Source organism: Lagenorhynchus albirostris, chromosome 10, assembly GCF_949774975.1.
Source record: "Lagenorhynchus albirostris chromosome 10, mLagAlb1.1, whole genome shotgun sequence".
In the NCBI taxonomy this organism is placed as follows: Eukaryota; Metazoa; Chordata; class Mammalia; order Artiodactyla; family Delphinidae; genus Lagenorhynchus; species Lagenorhynchus albirostris.
The window spans coordinates 60,392,666-60,415,015 of NC_083104.1; the positions used below are offsets into that span (position 1 = coordinate 60,392,666).

Genomic DNA, 22,350 nt, shown 5'->3' on the forward strand with positions numbered 1-22,350 from the left:
CATATGTTAAATTTAATGGGACAGAGTAAATTTGTTAAGAGTTCATATTATTATGCGCTGATTCAATAAATTAATAAAATTTTGGTAGATAGTTATAGGAATGCTTTTCATCTCATATTTCATAACTTGATATGGAAGCTATCTATTCTTGAACAAGAATTTTTAATAGTACATTTTGTTTTTTACTTGACGATTTAACATTAGGGTCCTAGGTTATTAATTGGATGGTATTAATGTGAATATTGCCTAGGAAGTACTCTTTTTTTTTTCCCTCACTCTGTTTTCTTTGCTAGGGGTTAGAAAAGCACTGCCGAAATGTGATAGGAGCCCTAGACTTTGTTGAGGAGGTTCCCTTGTTTGCACTCGCTTCTCCGTCCAAAGTCCACAGCCATCAGGAGGGCCTGGCTCCCCAGCACTGTCTGTGATTGGGATGTGCTCAGTACTTCCTTTTGAAAGGAAAGGTGGTAGGATCTTGGGGTAGTGGAAGCAATTCTGGGGGGAATCACGACACTTGAGTTCTAACTAAGCCTCTTTCAATCTGAAATTATGAGATCAGGGTTTCTTTTTTTAAATTAATTTATTTTTATCAAATTATAGTTGATTTACAGTGTTGGGTAATCACAACACAGTTTTTTATATGTAAAACTGAATCACTGTGCTGCACACCTGAAAGAAACTGAATGACTGCGCTGTACACCTTAAACCAACACTACATTGTAAATGTATTGGGTTGGCCAAAAGTTTGTTCGGGTTTTTCCATAACATCCTACGGAAAACCTGAACGAACTTTTTGGCCAACCCAATATTATATCTATTCTTTTTCAGATCCTTTCCCACATAGGTTATTACAGAATATTGAGTAGAGATACAGTAGGTCCTTGTTGTTTATCTATTTTATATATAGTAGTGTGTATATGTTACTCCCAAATTCCTAGTTTATCTCGACCCCCCAACCTTTCCCCTTTGGTAACCATAAGTTTGTTTTCTATGTCTGTGAGTTTATGTCTGTTATGTAAATAAGTTCATTTGTATCATGTTTTTAGATTCCACATATAAGCTGTATATGATATTTGTCCTCTGTCTGACTTACTGTACTTAATATGATAATCTCTAGGTCCATCCGTGTGACTGCAAATGGCATTATTTCATTCTTTTTTATGGCTGAGTAATAGTCATTGTATATGTGTATCACATCTTCTTTATCCATTCATCTGTCAGTAGACATTTAGGTTGCTTCCATTGTTGGCTACTGTAAACAGTGGTGCTATGAACATAGGGGTGCATGTATCTTTTTCAGTTATGGTATTCTCTGGATATATGTCCGGGAGTGGGATTGCTCGATCATATGGTAGCTCTATATTTAGTTTTTTAAGGAACCTCCATACTGTTCTGCATAGTGGCTGCACCAGTTTAAATTCCCTAATTATTAGGGAAATGCAAATCAAAACTACAGTGAGGTATCATCTCACACCAGTCAGAACGGCATCGTCAAAAAGTCTACAAATAATAAATGCTGGAGAGGGTGTGGAGGGTTTCTTTTTGATGGAGAAGTCTGCACCAGGGCTGGCTTCTGTCTTGCTAATTAATCTCCTTGCCCTCCTTCCAGCCCCACTTGCCTGTGCTGGACAGGGGTGGCCTTTCTCTCCTTTGTACTGCTTGCATGGTGAGTGCCACATCCTTTGCTCAGCTGGCGTGCTTGTCAAACTGCCTTCCTGTCAGGTGCCCTCTCTAGGTGACAGCTCTAGAGAACAAGGGCAAGTGCTCTATCTGTCCAGTCTAGGGGGCCCAGCACTACACAGCACTGGGCTCATCCAAGGATCTGATGGATGCTGGGATGAGTGAGGGAGGGAAGCTGGGACTAGTAGATTGCTTCTCTTTCTTTGTTCTTGCCTTACGTACTAATTATTTAGTACGTAAGGTTCATTCTGACCTCTTTAGGAATAGCAAGTCTGAAAGACATTTACGACATCATTATTACTTTAAGAGATACAGTAATATGTACCACTGTGTCTAAGTATATAAGGAATTATACCTTGTTATCCTGAGTAGGATTGTCCTTTGGGAAACATAATTAATTCACATCATGGGCATTTGTTTGTTGAGTGCATAGAAGCATCATGGCATCTACTGTGGGTAGACAAAGATGACTGAGGTCGAGATCATGCCCCAGAGGGGCCAACAGGGGAATTCATAAATATTTTGTGGATGATAATGTTGGTTAACAATTATTGATAAAATTGGTCTTGGCGGAGTAGTTATATGCAAAGTGCCTGGGGATTTTATGTTGGGGATCAGGCAAGTTTAATAATTTCAGCATAAATTCTGAGCATTTATATTCAGATTTAGCAAACTTCTGTCTTCTTGGTCAGCTTTTCCAATTTTTAATACCCAAAGTGAAGTCCAGAATGAGACTAGAGGTTTGGGCACTGAAAAGGAATGTGTTATTGGCGGTACAAAATGCAAGGCCCTATTTAGGTGCCTTTTGGGTTCTCCCTGATGGTGATGGGAAGTGGGAAGGGTTTCAAGGGGATACTTTGGAGAAGAAATGCTTGTGAAATACAAGGGAAATTACAGGGTCCCTCCCCTGCCCTTTCATGTTGGCATTAAAGGGTAAGAGAGCTCTAAATAATATGCCATCACTGGGTAGCTTTGCAAAGAATCGAATCTGAACAAGCCTTTGGATTGCTTTACTAAAATTTATTTATCCATTTTTTAAAATCATTGAACATTTATGTTTTTTCCTAAACTTTTATTTTCAAATAATAACACTGATTTATATTCTCATAGATACATTTTGTGCACAACCATGATGATAGTTTTAAGATAAATTTTAGAAGTGGACTTACTGGGAAAGGGTATTAAATATAATAGTACCCTTTATTATTATAAAGGGTATAAAATATAATTAAATATATTTTTAAGGCTTTTGATATTTATTGGCAAATTGTCGTAGAGCAGCACCGTCCAGTAGAAATTTTTGTGACAGTGGGAATGTTCTGTATCCGTACCCTGTCCAGTGTTAGTTAGTGCACACTTGAATTGTGACTGGTGTTACCAAGGAACTGAATTGTTAATTTTATTTTATTTTGATTAATTTTGGTTTGAAGTTAAGTAGCCACATCTGTGACTAAGGGCTGCAGTATTGACAGTACAGGTCTAGGAGATCTCAAACAAATTACATTTCCACTAGCCATATATATATATATGCATATGCATATCCACAGATATATATAAGTATATCTGTTCCCTGTGCCCTCGTCAACATGAATTTTTTTTTCATAAAATCTTGACAACTTGATAGGTGAAAAAGCTTATTTTTATTCTATATTATTATTTGTTAGTGAGGTTGAGTACCTGTGGGCATTTACTTTTTTTCATTTTTAAAATTAATTTCATTTCATAAAGTTTTAATCATTTTCATTGTCTGCTTTTGCCCAGTTATACATTATGTTCATCTTATTCTTTTTTATTTTTATTTTGTATTAATATTAGTAATCTGTGTCTCAGTTTACAGATATTTTTCCCAGTTGACATATTTAAGTATTTTTGTTTATGTTTAAATTAGTGTAAAGCACGTAAATACTTTTCATGAATAGGACAAGCATTTTCTTTTTTTCTTCTTTTTTAAAAATTTTATTGGAATATAGTTGATTTAAAATATTGTGTTAGTTTCAGGTGTACAGCAAAGTGATTCAGTTATACACATACATATATTCATTTCTTCTCAGATTCTTTTCCCACATAGGTTATTACAGAATATTGAGTAGAGTTCCCTTTGCTATGCAGTAGGTCCTTGCTGGTTATCTGTCTTATATATAGTAATGTGTGTGTGTTAATCCCAAGCTCCTGATTTATCACCCCCCCACCCATGTTTCCCCTTTGGTAACCATAAGTTTGTTTTCAAGATCTGTAAGTCTGTTTCTGTTTTGTAAATAAGTTCATTTGTATATTAAAAAAATTAGATTCCACATAAGAGTGGTATCATATGGTATTTGTCTTTCTCTGTCTGACTTACTTCACTTAGTATGATAATCTTTAGGTCCATCCATGTTGCTGCAAATGGCATCATTTCATTCTTTTTTATGGCCGAGTAGTACTGCATTGTATATATATGTACCATGTTTTCTTTATGCATTCTTCTGTTGATGGACATTTAGGTTGTTTCCATGTCTTGACTATTGTAAATAGTGCTGCTGTGAACATTGGGGTGCATGTGTCTTTTCGAATTACGCTTTTCTTCGGACATAGGCCCGGGAGTGGGATTGCTGGATCATAGCATTTTCAAAGAAACTTTCGTTCCATTTAAAGTAGTTTATGGGGCTCAGAGATGAAGAATGAGAAGAGAGAGAGATGAAGAGAGCGAGGCCTATCTGCCCCTAGGGAAAGGATGGAGATGCGGACCAGGGGTGGGAAAAGAAAGAGGACCATGGGGAGAAAGAAGAGCCGGCCCCAGACGTAGAGTGGAGGGAGGAGGACACAGGAGAGTGGGGTTTGCTGCCTGGGAGCAGGACGGGGAGGGAGTATGGCTTCCAGCATCCTCTCTAGATGTTGGAGGTTAGGATTTCTTTGAAATAATAACTTGATGAACCGGAACGTTCCAGTGCTCTTCCTCCTACATCATAAGACCTCCCCTCACCCTTCTCTGCACCGTGTCTAGTAACCAGGACAGTATCACTCTCTATGGCAAGGATCTAGTGGGGCGTTTTGTTGTTACCAGATCGTTCAACACAGGGAATCTAGGAGAAAAGCAGCATGGTTCGTGATTAAACCAGTGTCCACTTCCAGCCAGAGGACCTGAATTCAGTCCTGCCTTTTATCACAGCTTTAAGTCTTTTTCTGAATAATCGTCGACAAGTCCTTTGACCTCTCGACATCCTGGTTTCCTCTTATGTGAGATGGGAGTGACACTGCCTCCCTTCCCTCTTGTGGCAGTGAAGACCAGCTGGGATGTAATCTGTGGTCAGGTGCCTTGGGAAGTTCATGCAGGGACTCAGTGGAGGCTGGTGGTGGCGGTGGAGGTGAGAGGACTTCCTGGTGGTGGTGGCGGTGGGGATGATGCAGCAGAGCGTGTGGAAGGCAGTGCTGGCAAATGCCACACTGGGAAGAGGCCAATCTTTCTCACAGGTAGTGTCAAGGTGCCAAAACTTACCAAGAAAATTCAAGTGCACAAAACAGTACTTTTTGAACACCTTACTCTTCTTTATTTGCATAGTGATAATGAAAGTCTCCTACTCATAGATTTTTACCAACCTTCTTTTATATCTTTTTTCCCCCTTCCAGATGAACGGGACAAAGTTCAGAAGAAAACATTCACAAAATGGATAAATCAGCATCTCATGAAGGTCAGTGTATATTTCTTTTGCATCTTGGAATTGTTTTGCAGGTTTTAATTTATTGTGCAGTACTTGGTTGTATGGCTGTGAAGCACAGCTTTTCCGTATCAAGTGGGAAGTTTCAGTTCTAGAGCATTTCACATGCATTTCAGGCATCTGTTATTATTTGGTATATGGCCTGTGGGTCATGATGGGGGTGGTAGATGAGTGCCCAGTGATTGCAGTGTCTTCTGTGACATGAGTAAAACCTCTTATTATTGGACTCTAAAAAATCTCAGCAGGTTAAGAAATATGTAAATATTTACGTGTTAGGGCATCGAAAAACTGCAGTTCTCAGTAATGTTTTTTCCTCTCAAGATTCCAAGCAAGTTCTGGCATCAGATTTATGCAGATGGCAGAGAGTTAGGTGGGACTAAGGATGGTTTATTTAAAAAAAAAAGAAAAAAAAAAAGGGACTACCCTGGTGATCCAGTGGTTGAGACTTTGCCTTCCATTGCAGGGGGCGGCGGGTTCGATTCCTGGTCAGGGAGCTAAGATCCCACATGCCTTGCGGCCAAAAAACCAAAACATAAAACAGAAGCAATATTGTAACAAATTCAATAAAAGACTTTAAAAGTGGTCCACATCAAAAAAAAATCTTTAAAAACAAGATAAAAAGGACGGATTACAGACAGAAGTCTAGACAAATCAGTTTATCTCTTGTATTTAGTATGACCCAGAGATTGGTGCTTATGTGTATGTTTCTCTGTGAAGCAGTTAATAGTTGTGGTTCTTAAATTAATATTTATTTGTGTGCCATGGGTCACTTTGAGAATCTGATGTAAGCTCTTCCAAAAAATACACATGTGCACAACGTTTGCATACAATTTCATGGAGTTATTGGGTCCCAATTCCAGTAGAATTATTGGATCGGTGGGACCCAAAATAACTCCATAAATCTCAGCTAAAGAGCCCATGGGATTTCACAATTAACTCTTAGTCACTTTCTTCCCCTTTTATGGACAGTCCTGAAGTCGGAGAGAAGGTAATATTTTAAATCTGTTGTTTGGGACCTGGAAAGAGTTTTCTCACATAGAAACATTATGTTAATGTGGTTATATCCCTAAGCTATCCTACAGATCCTATTCAAACCATCATGTACCCTAGGGGGATGGTGCCAGTACTGTAATAGCATTTAATAACCTTCTCTAAAAGCGATTCTTATTTCAGGGAGCATATCAGATTACCTGAGAGAAGTTTTAGTCCCCTCTCTCTCATCACCCATGGACAGAATCCTTTTCCCGAATCTGTTACATCCTTCTGGGGGGCCATGTCATTCACCCCCCAACTGAGACTCACTTCCGTAAGGATTTCTGTTACTACTGGGATTTCTGTTACTAATCCTCCGATGTGTTGGCTGGAGATGAAAGGTGGAGACCCTCTGCTTTATGATGCTCTCGTGAGGCAGTGTCTTGTGAATTCTGAGGAAGGTATCACACCAGCAGTTTACCTGCCTTCCCCCAATCTTTTGTGTCCCACGCACTCCGTGTAAGCAGGACTCTGCTACAGGCTAGGGCAGAGGTGGGCTGATGCGAGGGTTGCATTGTGGAACGTTGGAGCTGAAGGCTCTGACAGGACTTCCCCATCTCTGAGCTGAGTCCAGGGGGAGCGAGGTTTTGGATGAAGAGATGCCCCTTTGGTGGTTCCTGGCCTGGCAGTCTTTGTGACTGTGGCCATCTGGGGGTGGCATGTTGGGGACACAGAGGGCTTCCCCGTGTCTTTGGGAGTGTAAGTCACAGTGTTGGCAGTGGAGGGTAGAAACCCATGAGGATGACTCCTGTGGGAACGCAGCACTGGTACAAGACAGATGTTCCTTGGGGACCTACTGGGTACTGGGCGTGTTGGGCTGGGCCACTCACCTTACGAGCAGCGTGTAAATTGGATGAATGCGTGTAAGGAAGCTGCCTTTGCTCAAAATTCAAAACACTAGTTGAGCTTTTTGAGGACAAGTCTGCATTATCCACTCCTAGGGCTCATCATGGGGCCTGGCAAGAGTGTTCTCACCATGTGTAACGCCCATGGCAAGTTTTAAATCACTTGATCCTCCAACAACCCTCCAAGGTGGTTTAATTTAGTGATTAGGCCCACAAAGCCAGCACAGTCAGACAGCAAGGGTTCAAATCCTGATTTACTTGGAGTATGTGACCTCTTTTTTTGATAAAATGACACATCTAGAAGATTTTAGGCTTACTTCTGCTGCAACCCAGTAAGAAATAGGAAAATAAGTATTTTATGTACAACAGCCATTAGATAGATGCCAGTCTAACTAATTAGGGTTATAATCAAATTAGCTTATTTGTTTCTTGAAGTAGGGCAGAATTTAAAATTCACTCTTACTGAAAAATTGTGCACTGAAATTTCTGACCCAAAACTCACATATGTGAGAACATAGGTTTTTTTTGTTTGTTTGTTTGTTTTAACATTTATTCTTTTATGTCTGGAAGCTAGAGCATTACCCTCAAGTGAAGAAAACTCATCAGATATCCCTAAACGTTTTGGGGCACCAGGCTCTTCAGGTTTGTGTTGTGAGTTGACCAGAGAAAGGCCAGATTTCGTGTCATCTTTTCCACGTTTCACCTACATGATGATAAGAGGAATGTTGGATACTGTCGCTGTTGGGGGCCATTTGGTTGTAACCCAATTAGTAGGAAATACAAAGTAAGTAAATGGATTTTAGATTAGAAATCTCTATATTAGAAAGAAATATTTCTTCTATGTTGATCTTCTTATATTCTTCCCTTGAAATATTGAACATATTCAGGGAGAAACAGGGACAGGAGAGAAGCAGATCTCTTACCTTTCTTGCCTTACCTTATTCCCTTGCAACGAATGAAAGTATGTTATTTGAAGAGTTTTTCATAAAATTAGATTATGTTATATAAATGTTAAGGGAAAGGGTGACCATGAAGAACGAGTCAGCAAAATGAAGGAAAAATTGATGGGTAAAGAGAGAAAAAAAGTGGGAATAAAATCATTTAGATAATATTCGAGTAGTTTTATGTGTGTACTCACTCTGTTTTGTCATTTTAACTGTAGACCTTCCCCTTAAACAATGGGGAAGAGAGGGGGAAAGGGGATTAGAAGAGAAAAGAGAGAAGAAGGGGTGGAGGAGGTTAAAGGGGGAAAAGAGGGGAAGGATGCCTACCTTGTGCCCTGTGCTGCCCCCCATAGCCCGGGAGTTGTATGCTGGGACCAAGTTCTGGAGACTCTGCCCTGGGCTTATTAGCTGCCTGGACTGCTGACGCAGGCCAGAGTGTGCTCCCCATCTTTTGAAATAATTCTTAAAAATTTTGACCTTTCTAAGTGATTATTTTATGTGTTTATTGTGGTTTAATATTATGTAATTATTTTACCCAAGTTGTGGCTCCAAGGAGATCTGTTGTTAGTAGTTCTGCTCCTTTGGGCAGTGAGGTGATTGAGAGCTTAGTTCCACAACAGACCTTCTTCACTGGATTTTCCTTTTCATTTGATAAATAGTATATTTTGTCTTTGAAAGAAGACTCTCCTACAAGGTTGTCAGTCTGGGAGATGTAAGGCAAAGATGGAAGGTAGACAGCTCTGCACTTTATTATTGGTGTGACCGTAACCTTTTCTGCCCTTATCTGTAAATAGTGGATTAGTGTGAGGATTTGATGAGATCGTCCATCTAAGCATAAAGTATGGTGCTTGGCAGATTGTCAGCGCTCAGTCAGTGAGAGCTGGTGGATGAGTGGGCTGATGTGGATGGCTGCAAACCAAATGGTAAAGCAGGGGCGGGGTGCCTCTCATGCCCTGCTACCTGCCTTATCCAAATCTCTTCTTTACCTCAAGTACTTTCCCTCTTAGTACATCTGTTTTAGAAAAAGCTAGGGTCTGGGGGTCAGAATCTGTGGGGGAGATAGTTTGGCCGTTTTGCCTTGGAGTCCTGCTGGGTCACTTGAGCCGCACCCTCTCTACACACCCCTCCCTTGTGGTCTGTGGGTTGATCTTGGGGGCCCAAAGGCCTGTTTTGCTCTTCTCCCACATACTCCCCTCGCAGAAAAGGTGTCTGTGAAGACTCAGCACACTCCTGGTCCTCGGTTGTACCTTCACTTGGACTTGCGCTTGGAGGATAGCTTTCGAATTGTCCAGTTTGCTTCCCTGATTTAAGGGAGGGGGCACCCGCCACAGCCCCTCCTGGTTTAGCTGCATCAGAAGCCACATAGCGAGAGCAGGACTTGGCTGGGGGCCCAGGTCAGCCCTGGGCTCCTTGGTGCACTGGGGCGTTTTGCAGATGCCAGCGGGTTCCCCTTGGCTGTTAGACTGTTTACTTTTCTCCACTTTATACTTTCAGGTATTTGCTAGTTAATCCCCGTGATTTAGGAAGTTAGGATTTATGCAGCAGTAAACTAGCGTATACCCAGTGCCCAGGGGATGCTTCTAGCAAGGTCAATTTTTAAAAGTTTATGTGACTGAGAAAAGTAAACATCGTGGAGCTTTTAGATGATTGCTTAAGTTACTATTATATCCGTATGTGTAAACACTGTTTCCTTAAAATACTTGGTTAGGATTTTTTAATATAGCTTTTTCTCCAGAAAAAAATTGATATAGACTTATATTTATCAGAGCTAAAATTACATTTGTTTAAACAGTTTGCTTAATTAAAACTCATGTTTGTTGGTGAGCAGACGTCTTTGGCTTTTTTCCAGATGTATCTAAATTTTAGTGCTCTGGTATTTCAGTTGTATGACTAAGCCTGTCCCTATTTAAACTGATTGTTCTGGCAAGAATGTTTTCCTTTTGATTCATCATTCTGCAAAATATATTTAAGGATGAAGCCCAGTTAACACATCACATCTGCTGCCTCTACAAGATTCTTCCCATGCTGAATATATTGGATTGTTTACCTTGCAAGTTATGATCTCTAGGTAAACTATGGTTGTCAGAAACAATTATGTATTATTCTTTAGCATAATTTAAATTATCGTACTAAAACATGAGTTGGTTGTTATTGAAAATACCTGTGACTTCAGTTAGCTAAATTTTACCCAGAGAGTTGTTCTAAAGTATAAAATTGTTGGCCTTCTTCTATTATTTACAGTATTTATTTATGCCCATTCTACCTATGGCACTTTATAAACTAGAGGGTCTTAGGTCACTATTTAATTTTTGTTATTCCTGATCACATGCAGTTCTGTCTTGCTGTCTAGAAACTGGTGAGTATATATAACAGATGGCACCCAGATCTAAGTACCAATGATGTAGCTTTTGCCTTGCTCTGAGGAAACAAGAAGAAAGGAAGCTCTTTATTTTCTGAAGCACTTTAAAGATCAGAAGATTCCTTTTTAACTCATTGTTTGCCTGGGCCCAGAATTAGAACTTGAGCTGTGAATGAGAGGCTGCATTGAAGAGGAATAAAAATTTAAGGGGATGAAAAATTTTTGCAAGATTGAAGTCTGGAGAATTCATATAATGTGCTTTACTTGTGTTGGATCCATCTAAATAACCGTTCATGATGGAAATATATTCTTCAGCACTGGTTAGCTGTACTGTAAATGTATTAATTAACATTGTGTAATTGGATGTTTGGTCTGAGTTTTACTTTATTGATACATAAATGCATTTGGAGAGGAAGAGGCCCTGGATTCCATATTGAACCACACCCTCTTAGTAACCTGCTTGGTTACCACCTGTGAGATACCCAACTGATGATTACACTTTTATCTCTGTTCCATCTTGTCTTTGGAAAGCTTGATTTACTTACAGCATAGACATCCTTTGCACACATTGTAAAGGCAATGACTTCATGGCCCTGCTGAATCAATCACACTGTTCTTTGTTTTGTGATTTGGTGGCTGGGAGGAAATGTAAATCCCCAAGCTGAGAACACAGTGATAACTTTTAGGGAATAGGAAGAAATCTCTATTTGCTCTGTGTTCTCGACCATTGCATACTTCTTGAGTAATTTTACCATTTGTGGGCACAGATGAGAGAGGAAAATTTTTGAAGCATCGACTTTTAAAGGGCTAATGAAAAATACCTTTTCTGAAAGTATAATGCAGGTTGTGGTTCTTAAAATTGGCAAATAAGGTATTTTTTCGAGACCTTAGACTTATACACGTGATTCTTAAACTTTAGCTGCATCAGAGCCACTTGGAGGGCTTGTTAAAATAGATGGTTGGGCCCCAGCCCAAGGCTTCATATTCACTGGATCTGGGGTGGGGCCTGAAAATTTCCCATTCTAATAAGTTCCAGGAAGTTGGGTTTCTAACAAAAAGCTGATGCTGCTTAGCTGGGGCCACACTATGAGAGCACCTGTCATAGATAAAATGATAAATATTGTAATGAACCATCAGTTTCATTTGATATAACCAACAAATATTCTGATAATGTTTAAAAAATAGTAGTAGCTATTGCACCTCTACTGTAGGCTATGTTTATTAATAATAAATTTAAAAATTAATTTATATTTACAATATTAATACTATTACTACTAATAGCTGCTAATATTATTTGAGAGCAAACCACATGCCAGGCTGTCACTTTCACGTCTTAATGTATTTCTCACAACAATTCATATGGACAGGACCTATTTTTTTAAATTTATTTAATTGAAGTATAGTTGATTTATAATGTTATGTTAATTTTTGCTGTACAGCAAAGTGATTCAGTTTTATATATATACACACACACACACACAACCATACATTCTTTTCATATTCTTTTCCATTAAGGTTTATCACAGGATATTGAATATAGTTCCCTGTGCTCTACAGTAGGACCTTGTTGTTTATCCATCCTATATATAATACTTTGCATCTGCTAATCCCAAACTCCCAATCCATCCCTCCCCCACTCCTCTCCCTCTTGGCAACCGTGAGTCTGTTTCTGTTTTGTAAATAAATTTATTTGTGTCATATTTTAGATTCCACATAAAGTGATATCGTATGATATTTGTCTTTGTCTGATTTACATCACTTAGTATGATCATCTCTAGGTCCATCCATGTAGCTGCAAATGGCATTATTTCATTATTTTTTTTATAGTTGAGTAGTATTCCCTTGTATATATGTACCACATCTTCTTTATCTATTCATCTGGATCCTGACTGTTCTTAATCCCCACGTTACAGATGATGAAACTGATGCCCAGAGAGGTTCCATAATTTCCCTGGGTCACGTAGCTAATAATTCTCAGGATGTATATGGAAAATAAGGCTAAGAGAGAGTACACCTGTCTGAGGAGGAAGGGAGGATGACACCCTAGTCTGGCTGTTTCTGGATCTTGTTCTCTCTCTACTGCACTAAATTTTTAAGGATGAATTTAGTGATCAAAGCTAAAGGGGGAAGCTGAGCTTATGACGTGACGTTTAAATTATTTCTGTTGTGGTGTAAGAGATAGTGTACGTACTAGAGGAAGGGTTGAAAGCTTTTGGAGGAAATGTCTGGTTTAAAGCCTCGAAGTGTAGAATATAGAAGCAAATCAGGTTTTTGTAAATGTGAAAAAATAGTTGACTTGGTAATCTTGACAACTTCAAGATTGTAAGAGATAACATAGAGGAGTGTGAAGTCACCTGCTAGTATGTAGGTGACTAGTAGCTTGGGATTGAGAAACTCTGAATATCTTCTCATCATGAAGAATAACAATTTCTTTGTGATAAAATTCCTCATCAATAAAAAAAGGTCCAGAATAACACTCAGTTCACTTTCAGCAGGGCTGTGTTGAACTTTGGTATAAGCAGGGCTGTATCTGAAATACAGTTTAGAAAGTACTGTTTTCATGCAGCTTCCTGTTTTGTTGGAGGCATTAAATACATTTGTGTAAAACCATTACCAGTTATGCCAGGCAGCATAGGATGAAGTGCCAGAATGAGTAGGAGACAGTAAGCGTTTTACGAGATCAGAGCCAGGAGACTTGGGCGGCCCTGAGTAGTCAGGGACTGTGACAGGGTAGGGACGTTGGCTTAAGCTGGGTGCAGAGGAGGGGATGGGCTGGGGCCATGTGCCGTGCGCCTGATGTACCGGACCACTAGGGTTTGCTGGAAGGAGACCAGGTTGGATAGAAATGGTGAAGCCACACCTGAAACTAACACAACATTGTCAGTCGACTATGTTTCAGTAAAAATTAAAAAAAAAAAAAAGAAAGAAAGAAATGGTGAAGCCAGGTAAGAAGCAGATGTGATGGGTTAGCCAAGGATGTCATTGGAAGTTTTTGAGGACACAAGCAATGTAACTGGCATTTTAGGAAGAACTGTGAATTTCACACATAGGCATTAAGGAACTGGAAGTAACTATATTGAGAATTCTATGAAGGGACTGACTGTGTTTGCTGAATGAGGGAACCTACAGGGAGGGGACTACAGGGGCCTCTGTCTTAGTTCTTTCCTTTGTTTTGTAGCAGGTACTCAGATGGAGTTGGAGAATGCCTGCTGATCAGACTATAGGTTGGAAGGATACTTAGTGTAATAAATAGATCAAGAAAACTGGACCTCTAGTCTCATCAAAAAGACAGAACTTAATGGTGGACAATGTAAAGTTCTGCTCAAAGATTGAAAAATGTCCCTGTAGGACACAGACGGTCTGGTGGGGCAGCGATTCATGCAATCAGAGCTGGGGGGTCCTGCTGACTGCAGATTGACAACAGTGATGCACCTGCATGCAGTCTCAGGCCGTCTTAGCAGAGCTGAATATGCTCTGGTCAGCCCACATCCAGGGTGTTTTGTTCAGGTCATGACAGTGAGTTTTAAGGGACAGTCAAAAGGAAAGTGACCACAGGAGGCAACCATGATGGTAAGCGTCTGGAAACCATCTCTCGGATGAGGGATGACAGAGACAAGTGGGGAAGGTGGCTTTGAGAAGAGAGGATTACAGAGAAATGTGTTTTCAGATATTGACAGGGTAGTCATATAAGAAAGAGTGCAGTTTGGGGTTTCTTTGATCCAAAGATCATGAATACTTTCAAGTTTGAAGATTTAAATTCAGTATAAAACCTCTCTCTAAACATCCGCAGTGCCCAGTAATAGGCATTCAGTTAAGTGTTTTTTGATCTAAGGATATATTATTAGTTTCTGATGGCTGCTGTAACAAATTACACACACTCGGTGACTTAGAGCAATGAAACCTATGCTCTCACAGTTCTGGAGGGTAGAAGTCTGAAATCAGTTTTTCTGGGCTGAAATCAAGGTGTTAGCAAAGCCATGCTCCCCCCAGAAGCTCTCGGGGAGAATTCCATCCTTGTTTCTTTCAGGGTCTGGTGGCTCCAGCATTCCCTGACTTGTGGCCACACCATTCTAGTCTGCCTCCGCGGTCACAGCGCCTCCTCCTGGTCTATGTGTGTCAGGTTCCCAGTACCTCTCTCTTTTTTTATTTTTATTTATTTATTTATTTTATTTTATCTTATTTTTGGCTGCATTGGGTCTTTTTCGCTGCGCGGGCTTTCTCTAGTTGTGGCAAGCGGGGGCTACTCTTCATTGCGGTGCGCGGGCTTCTCATTGTCGTGGCTTCTCTTGTTGCAGAGCATGGGCTCTAGGCGCGTGGGCTCAGTAGTTGTGGCATGCGGGCTCTAGAGCTCAGGCTCAGTAGTTGTGGCGCACAGGCTTAGTTGCTCTGCAGCATGTGGCATCTTCCCGGACCAGGGCTTGAACCCGTGTCCCCTGCATTGGCAGGCAGATTCTTAACCACTGCACCACCAAGGAAACCCTCCAGTGCCTCTCTTTTATAAGGACGCTTGGAATTGGATTTCGGGCTCACTGGGATAATCCAGGATAATCTTCCCATTACAAAATTCTTAACACATCTGCAAAGACTCTTTTCCAAATAAGACAACATTCAGTTTCCAGGGATTAGGACCTGATATCTTTGGGGCCACGATCATCCTATTACATATGAACTATTAAAACTGCCTGGTGTGAAGTCAACCATGGTTTCATGGGACAGGCACTCCCCAGCCATTATGAAATTTCCACCAAAATCCTGTGGAGATGTAGTTAGAGTCTATCAGAGATGGAACAGAAATGGTTCATGCATTGGTTGGAGGGTGGACTAGGTGGTGTCAAAGATGCTTTCCAAGCAGACCAAGATGATATAATCATATCATTTGTTTAGAGCAGTGGTCCCCCACCTTTTCGGCACCAGGGACTGGTTTCTCAGAAGACAAGTTTTCCACGGTCGGGGGGATGGGGGGATGTTTCAGGCCGTAATGGGAGTGATGGGGAGTGATGGGGAGAGGCAGATGGAGCTTCGCTCCCTCGCCTGCCTCTCACCTCCTGCTTTGTGGCCTGGTTCCTAACAGGCCGCAGACCGGTACCCGTTGGGGATCCCTGGTTTAGAGGACAAGATGTGCGAAATACTAATTAACAGAGATAGACCAGAGATTTATTTTTATATTTTTAAATTGTTGGAAATAATTTTATGCTTTAACAAGTTGTAAAAGTAAAAATAGTACAAGGAACCCTGCCCTGGTATGCTCTTTACCCAGATTGACTCTTGTTGACATTTACCCTGTTTTCTGTATCATGACCCCGACACGGTGTGCGTGTGTGTGTGTGTGTGTGTGTGTGTGTGTGTGTGTGTGTGTGTGTGTACTTTTTTATCTGAACCATGTGGGGGTAAGTTCTATACCCCATGGCCCTTTCCCCCTCAATACTTCAGCATTTCCCAAGAGTAGGGATGTTTTTTCATAACCACACATTTACCCACTTCATAAAGCTACGCTGCTTTACAGTCTGTTTTCTATGCCCCAGTTTTGTGGTTGGTCCTTTACACCATTTCCCCAGGACAGCGTCCAGGTCATGGTCAGCGTTGTATTTAGTTGTCATGTCTCTTCATTCTGCTTTAACTGGGAACAGTTTCACAGCCCTTTTACAGACTTTTATGACATGAGCATTTTTGAAGACTACAGAGCAGGGGTTTATTTATAGAGAATGGAGGATGAGTTAATAGTAAAATATATTTTGAACTTAAATCTATTTTATGACAAGAAGACAAACCTTTTTTTCCCAGGGAGAGTCATTTAAGTAGTTACAAGTGATTTTAGTGTTTTTTTGATATAGTAGTGAATTACCTTTTCAAATTAAGAACACCAAAATTTGACTAATTTCATCAGATAACTTTAGTTCCATCTTGTGGTCAATTATAATTTTTCTTCTTCTTGATTTTCTTATTGTTATTATTATTACTTGTGCTCCCAACACTGCCATTTTAAATGTTTAGGCTGTGCACGTGCTGGACGGGATGCATAACGTGGGTTGTCTGGTTGAATCCTTGTTTAACCAGTGACATTTGGGAAGCTCAGGGAACACCGTTAACCTGCCCAGCGTGAAGGGGCTGGAATGTGGCAGAGCTGAGGGTCAGTCCTTGGTCCTTCTGGGGCCACAGAAAAACTCTGTCATCCTGCCCCATTTTGCCTCAGTAGAGTCACAGGGCTAAAGAATGATCAAGAAATGAAGACACAGAAGTAGGGGTGAAGCACTATGCTGAGGTACGTTGCTGCTTTCCTCAGTTCTCATCTCTCCCAGCATTACTTCAAGTCTTTGCCATGATGGTTCAGCCATAAATTTTTATTTGCATTTTTCTCTAATCAATACACTTTGCAAGAATTTAGAGATATAGATTAAAATATATGAAAAAGCCAAGCAGCATTCCTGAAGGTGACAGTTTAATCAGAGAAGGGCACTTGACTAAGGCATTTTTCAAAGAAAAAATTACACTTTGATCAGCAGTGCTGACACCTCCTAAGTCATGTTATATAGGGCTTTAACTCAGCGCACGCATTCTTTTTTTTTTTTTTTTTTTTTGCGGTACGCGGGCCTCTCACCGTTGGGGCCTCTCCCGTTGCAGAGCACAGGCTCCAGACGCGCAGGCTCAGCGGCCATGGCTCACGGGCCTAGCCACTCTGCGGCATGTGGGATCTTCCCGGACCGGGGCACGAACCCGTGTCCCCTGCATCGGCAGACGGACTCTCAACCACTGCGCCACCAGGGAAGCCCCAGTGCACGCATTCTGTAGTGGGTGGATTTCAGCAGAAGACTTGCCTTGTTGTTTATACTGGACTCCAAGCCGCATGAGGACAGCCCTGTGTTTGTCTCACTAAACAGGGCTTCTCAGCCCCAGTGCAGTGCCTGATACACTGTTTCCCTCAGATCCCTGAGGAATTTTTTGCTGCATGAGTGAATCTGAAACCAGATGAAACTTTCCCTCCCTAGTTTATAATACAGAACTATGACTACTGTGATGGGAAAGTAAAAAGTGTTGCTTTGTTGGGAGTGAGATAAAAGTTAGTCTGGAAGAAAAATAAACCTGTGATGACTTCCTTCTTTTAAAGCTGAAGATACCTATTGGGCTACAGGGACAGAAACTGAGGCCCCAAGTCAAACAGGAGTATCGTCAGCACCATGTTTTGATCATCCTTCTGAGGCCTCTGCTTGTTTTTTCCATGGCACAATTCAGTTTCTCCATTCGTGTTGGTGGTAGGAAGTTTACTCATATTAATAGATGAGATTAATGTATTTATCTAAGGTTAAATACATATAAATAAATAAATACATATAACAAAAATATAATATAATAAAAATAAATTAAATACATATGAATAAATAAGAATACACATAATAAAAGTATAATATAAAAATAAATTAAAGGCATATAAATAAATAAGTAAAAAAATAAATTAGCTTTGCCATACTTACCCACCGCTATTTTCCTCAGTTCAGAATTTAGCAGGTATTGGCTAGAGCTAGATTTTCCTCACTTGGGAATTCTCTAATAATATACTGATAATATTAGTAGATTCTCTGTAGCCTTATTGCAGGTAGGGAAGGAAGAAGAAATCTTTTCCTTCTACGCTTCTACGTTCTTGGTTGGGCTGTAGAACAAAAGACAGATTAATAAGAGAAAAGCATACAAATGTATTTCATAAGAGTTTTGTGTGATCCAGGAACCTTCATGAGGAAATGAAGACCCGAAGAAACCGTTAAACCTGAGTGTTTTTAACACTAGATTTGATGCAGGGTAGAGGGTCCTGGGAAAATGTGACAGGACAGAAGGGTGTGAGCTGAGAGTAATAAACTGGGGAAGCTTAGGAAGGCCTGTCTGTTCAGATTCTTGTCACCTGCAGAGATAAGGATGTTCCTTTCCTCCAGGTACAGGGAGGGCACCTCTCACATGAGGGTCTCATGACCTGCTCAGAGGAGAGGGGGGTGGGGGGAATGACAGAGCCCTGCCAGCACCTGCTGTTTCCCAGCTCCTTCAGCGTAAAGAAAACATTCAGTCTGTCCAGGTGCCCTGTTTGGGGTAGTGTATCCTGAGCCCTGTCATGCAGTGTGGCTAGGTTTCTTTGAAGGTTATCTAAGATGCTCCTTTCCATAGAATCTAACAGAAAGCCCTGTTTCCGGGCCCTGGTCAGTGTTTGCTGTGCTGCAAACCTGAGGGAAGATTCAGAAACTGGTTTAAAAGGGGCTGATAAGGAAGAGAAGTAGGAGGCAGAAACCAGTGATGAGAGAGCGCAGAGGGGCTGTGCTCTGCAGGATGGGTAGGGGAGAACTTGACACAGAAAGTGGTCGGGGTGTCAGGGGCTGCGATGGGTCACATTGGTCTGGCCTAGGAGGTTGGAAACAGTTGCCTATATAATACAGTCATTTGATCAGAAGCCGTTGGAGCTGGGAAGACTATTGTGTACGTCTAAAAGTGCTAAACTAAATGCCGATGACCTGGGCTGTGGATTCACAGTGCTAACGTATTCTGACACTGATGTCGGCTTAAAGAATTTCTTTTTTTCCCTTCTTCCAGTTTTATTGAGATATAATTGACGTACAGCCCTGTATAAGTTTAAGGTGTGCAGCACAATGATTTGACTTGCATACATCATGAAATAATGATCACAATAAGTTTAGTGAACATCCATTGAATCATACAGATATAAAATAAAAGGAAAAAAATTTTTTCTTATGATGAAAAGTCTTAGGATTCACTCTTAACAATTTTCATATATAACATACAGCAGTGTTAATTACGTTAATCATGTTGTACTTTACATGCCTAGTATTTGAGAGTTTTGTTTAATTGAGATGATTGACGTGTGGTCATAGGCTCAATTCAGTGCAGGTTTTTAACTGTTCTTTTATCTGTTAAGGATTCACGTGTGTATTAAAGCTACACCACCCTAAGTGATCATGAAGGGTATAAAGCTGGTAACAGCTGTGGAATCTAACAAACCTAAGTTTAAAGATGCACAAATTTGGTCAAGTAATATGACTTTTTTTTTTTTTTTGCATACGCGGGCCTCTCACTGTTGTGGCCTCTCCCGTTGCGGAGCACAGGCTCCGGACGCGCAGGCTCAGCGGCCATGGCTCACGGGCCCAGCCGCCGCGGCATATGGGATCTTCCCAGACCGGGGCACGAACCTGTGTCCCCTGCATCGGCAGGCGAACTCTCAACTACTGCGCCACCAGGGAAGCCCTAATATGACATTTTTAAGGCTCTGTGTCCTTAGTTGTAAATTAGTTATTTACATTTACCTGACAGGTCAACTCAATTACTTTATAATCTTGAAAGTACAAATATACGGACAAATATCTCTCTTACTGATGATTTCCCTGAGTCTTCACGTGCTCTTGTCACTTCACTTGAATAGTTCCCCTCAAATGACGTGTTCTAAGGAGTTTTCATATTATTGGTTCGATTTATATCACATTAGTCTAGGTTAATGTTTAATCTTTCACTTATGATGTATTCATGTAAGACGTTCACTTTTTTAATTTTAATTTTTTAATTTTTAATTTTTTAAAATTTTATTGAAATATAGTTGATTTACAGTGTTGTGTTTCTGCTGTACAGCAAAGTGATTCAGTTATACATATATATATTCTTTTTCATATTCTTTTCCATTATGGTTTATCCGAGGAGATTGTTTTTGGTTCCCTGTGCTGTACAGTAGGACCTAGTTGTTTACCCATCCTGTATATAATAATTTGCATAAGATGTCCACTTTTAACAACTTTTTTTTTACCTATTTTATTTTCAATTAAAAGAGGGATACGGGGCTTCCCTGGTGGTGCAGTGGTTGAGAGTCCGTCTGCCGATGCAGGGGACACGGGTTCGTGCCCCGGTCCGGGAAGATCCCACATGCCGCAGAGCAGCTGGGCCCATGAGCCATGGCCGCTGAGCCTGCGTGTCCGGAGCCTGTGCTCCGCAATGGGAGAGGCCACAACAGTGAGAGGCCCGTGTACTGCAAAAAATTTAAAAAAAAAAAAAAAGAGGGATACGTTTCACAAATGAAAGTAGCAAAAGATCTACCTTTTTTAGGATTTTCCAACGAGATGTGTATGATATGGTATACAGGAAATACAGAGCATTACTAAAGTGCTGTTGCTTAATATTTACGCATGGTATTGAGATGCATTTGTGACAGAATCAATAACTGAAATAAATGTAAGAACATCTACCAGCATAATATGGACAAGAATATATTTTTATTTTAATTACTTCCTCACAATGCATTTTATTCATTCATTGCCAAAATTTTCCAATTCCATTGGAATGAAAACAAAATTGATCCAGGAGTATGCCAACCTTTACGTGTCCATTATAGGGGTATGGGAAATGATATTTATTGGCAACCAATAGGTCTTTTAAAATTTTTTTTAAAAATTAAAAAAATTTTTTTGACTGCGCCATATGGCATGCGGGATCCTAGTTCCCTGACCATGGATAGTTCCATGTCCCCTGCAGTGGAAGTGCAGAGTCTTAACCACTGGACCACCAGGAAATTCCCCCCACATGTCTTACATTAGGAACTTTTAAATATATTATTTTATGGCTTTCTTACCTGCTTAAAGAGTTTCTTTTCAAAATTGTTCAAGTACTCTTGTTTGTGATTTAAAAAAAACTCTCACGGAAATATACTACTAGTTTTCAAATAAAGTTTAGGGACACCGTGGCATTTGGGATCAGATCGTTTTTTGATACTACGCGTTTACACAGTCCTTCACATATCTCAGTCATTTTTAGAGAACTACATTTCCCCATGTGGTTGAACTAGGGTACTGGGCTGCCCTTGATGCAATCTAGTGCTTGTCCTGATATACGGATGTTAAGAGCTTAATTAAGTCCTGAGATCAAGGAGCCATAACACACTAGAGTGGCCCCCGGACTCCCATAGAGGTGTAGGTTTCAAACATTGCTCTGTTTCTCTGTTCATTTCTTACACTCCCCCCGCCGTTTCCCCAGAGGCCCAGTGCGTGAGTGTGTCCTCCTGACTCTTCGCGTTCCATCCTGGACTCCCAGGGTAGCTGGTCTCTGTGAGGGTCTGGGGGAAGCCCTGATGGAAAAGACTGATGGGCACCAGATTCATTGCAGTCCATAAATATGTCTATGGTGGAATCTCAGATAGGCTGGAGGAAAACAAATGCCTGGGGGTAGGGCGGGTAGGAAGGCAGCATAGAAATAAGCTAGTCATGCCTGTAGTCTGTCCTGGTGGGTGGTTTTTCTAAGCTAGTCCTACTTGTTGCAACATCTTCCCTCACTGTGCTGTGGAGCCCAGAGGAGGTGGTGCAGTGTGGTGGTTGAAAGCACGGGCCCTGGACTGAGCTGCTTGGGCTCACATGCTAGAGATGTGTGACCTTGAACCTATTTTTTTTTTGTGTGTGTGGATTTATAAAAGCCTCTCCCTCTTTTTATTTTTATTTTAAAAAATTAAATTGAAGTATAGTTGATTTATAATGTCGTGTAAGTTTCAGGTATACAGCATAGTGATTCGGTTGTACGTGTGTGTGTGTGTGTGTGTGTGTGTGTGTGTGTGTGTAAAATTAACTTTGAACCTTTCTAAGTTTCTGTTTCCTCATCTGTAAAGCAGAGAACAGTGCCCTCTTTAGAGACATTTGAGATCATCAAAGAGCTTCAGGTTTGTACTCCTCTCTTCCATAACAGTGGCACTGGTGGTCCTGATGTTTGCGTTTTTATGGGTTTGAGTCATATTATTGCCTATATATTGACAAGAGAGGACGGCCAGTATGTACAGGGGCAGT

General features: G+C 40.7%; 1 protein-coding gene across 5 annotated transcripts in view; it reads left to right on the forward strand.

The window, feature by feature from the left end:
• The window catches only part of DST (dystonin), a 500,594-nt gene that overhangs the window by 219,864 nt on the left and 258,380 nt on the right, over positions 1–22,350 (forward strand). For all 5 annotated transcript variants that reach the window (XM_060162516.1, XM_060162518.1, XM_060162517.1 and 2 more), the window contains one exon: positions 5,281–5,342. In XM_060162516.1, coding sequence (XP_060018499.1) covers positions 5,281–5,342 — 62 coding nt within the window. The remainder of the gene's footprint in view (positions 1–5,280; positions 5,343–22,350) is intronic.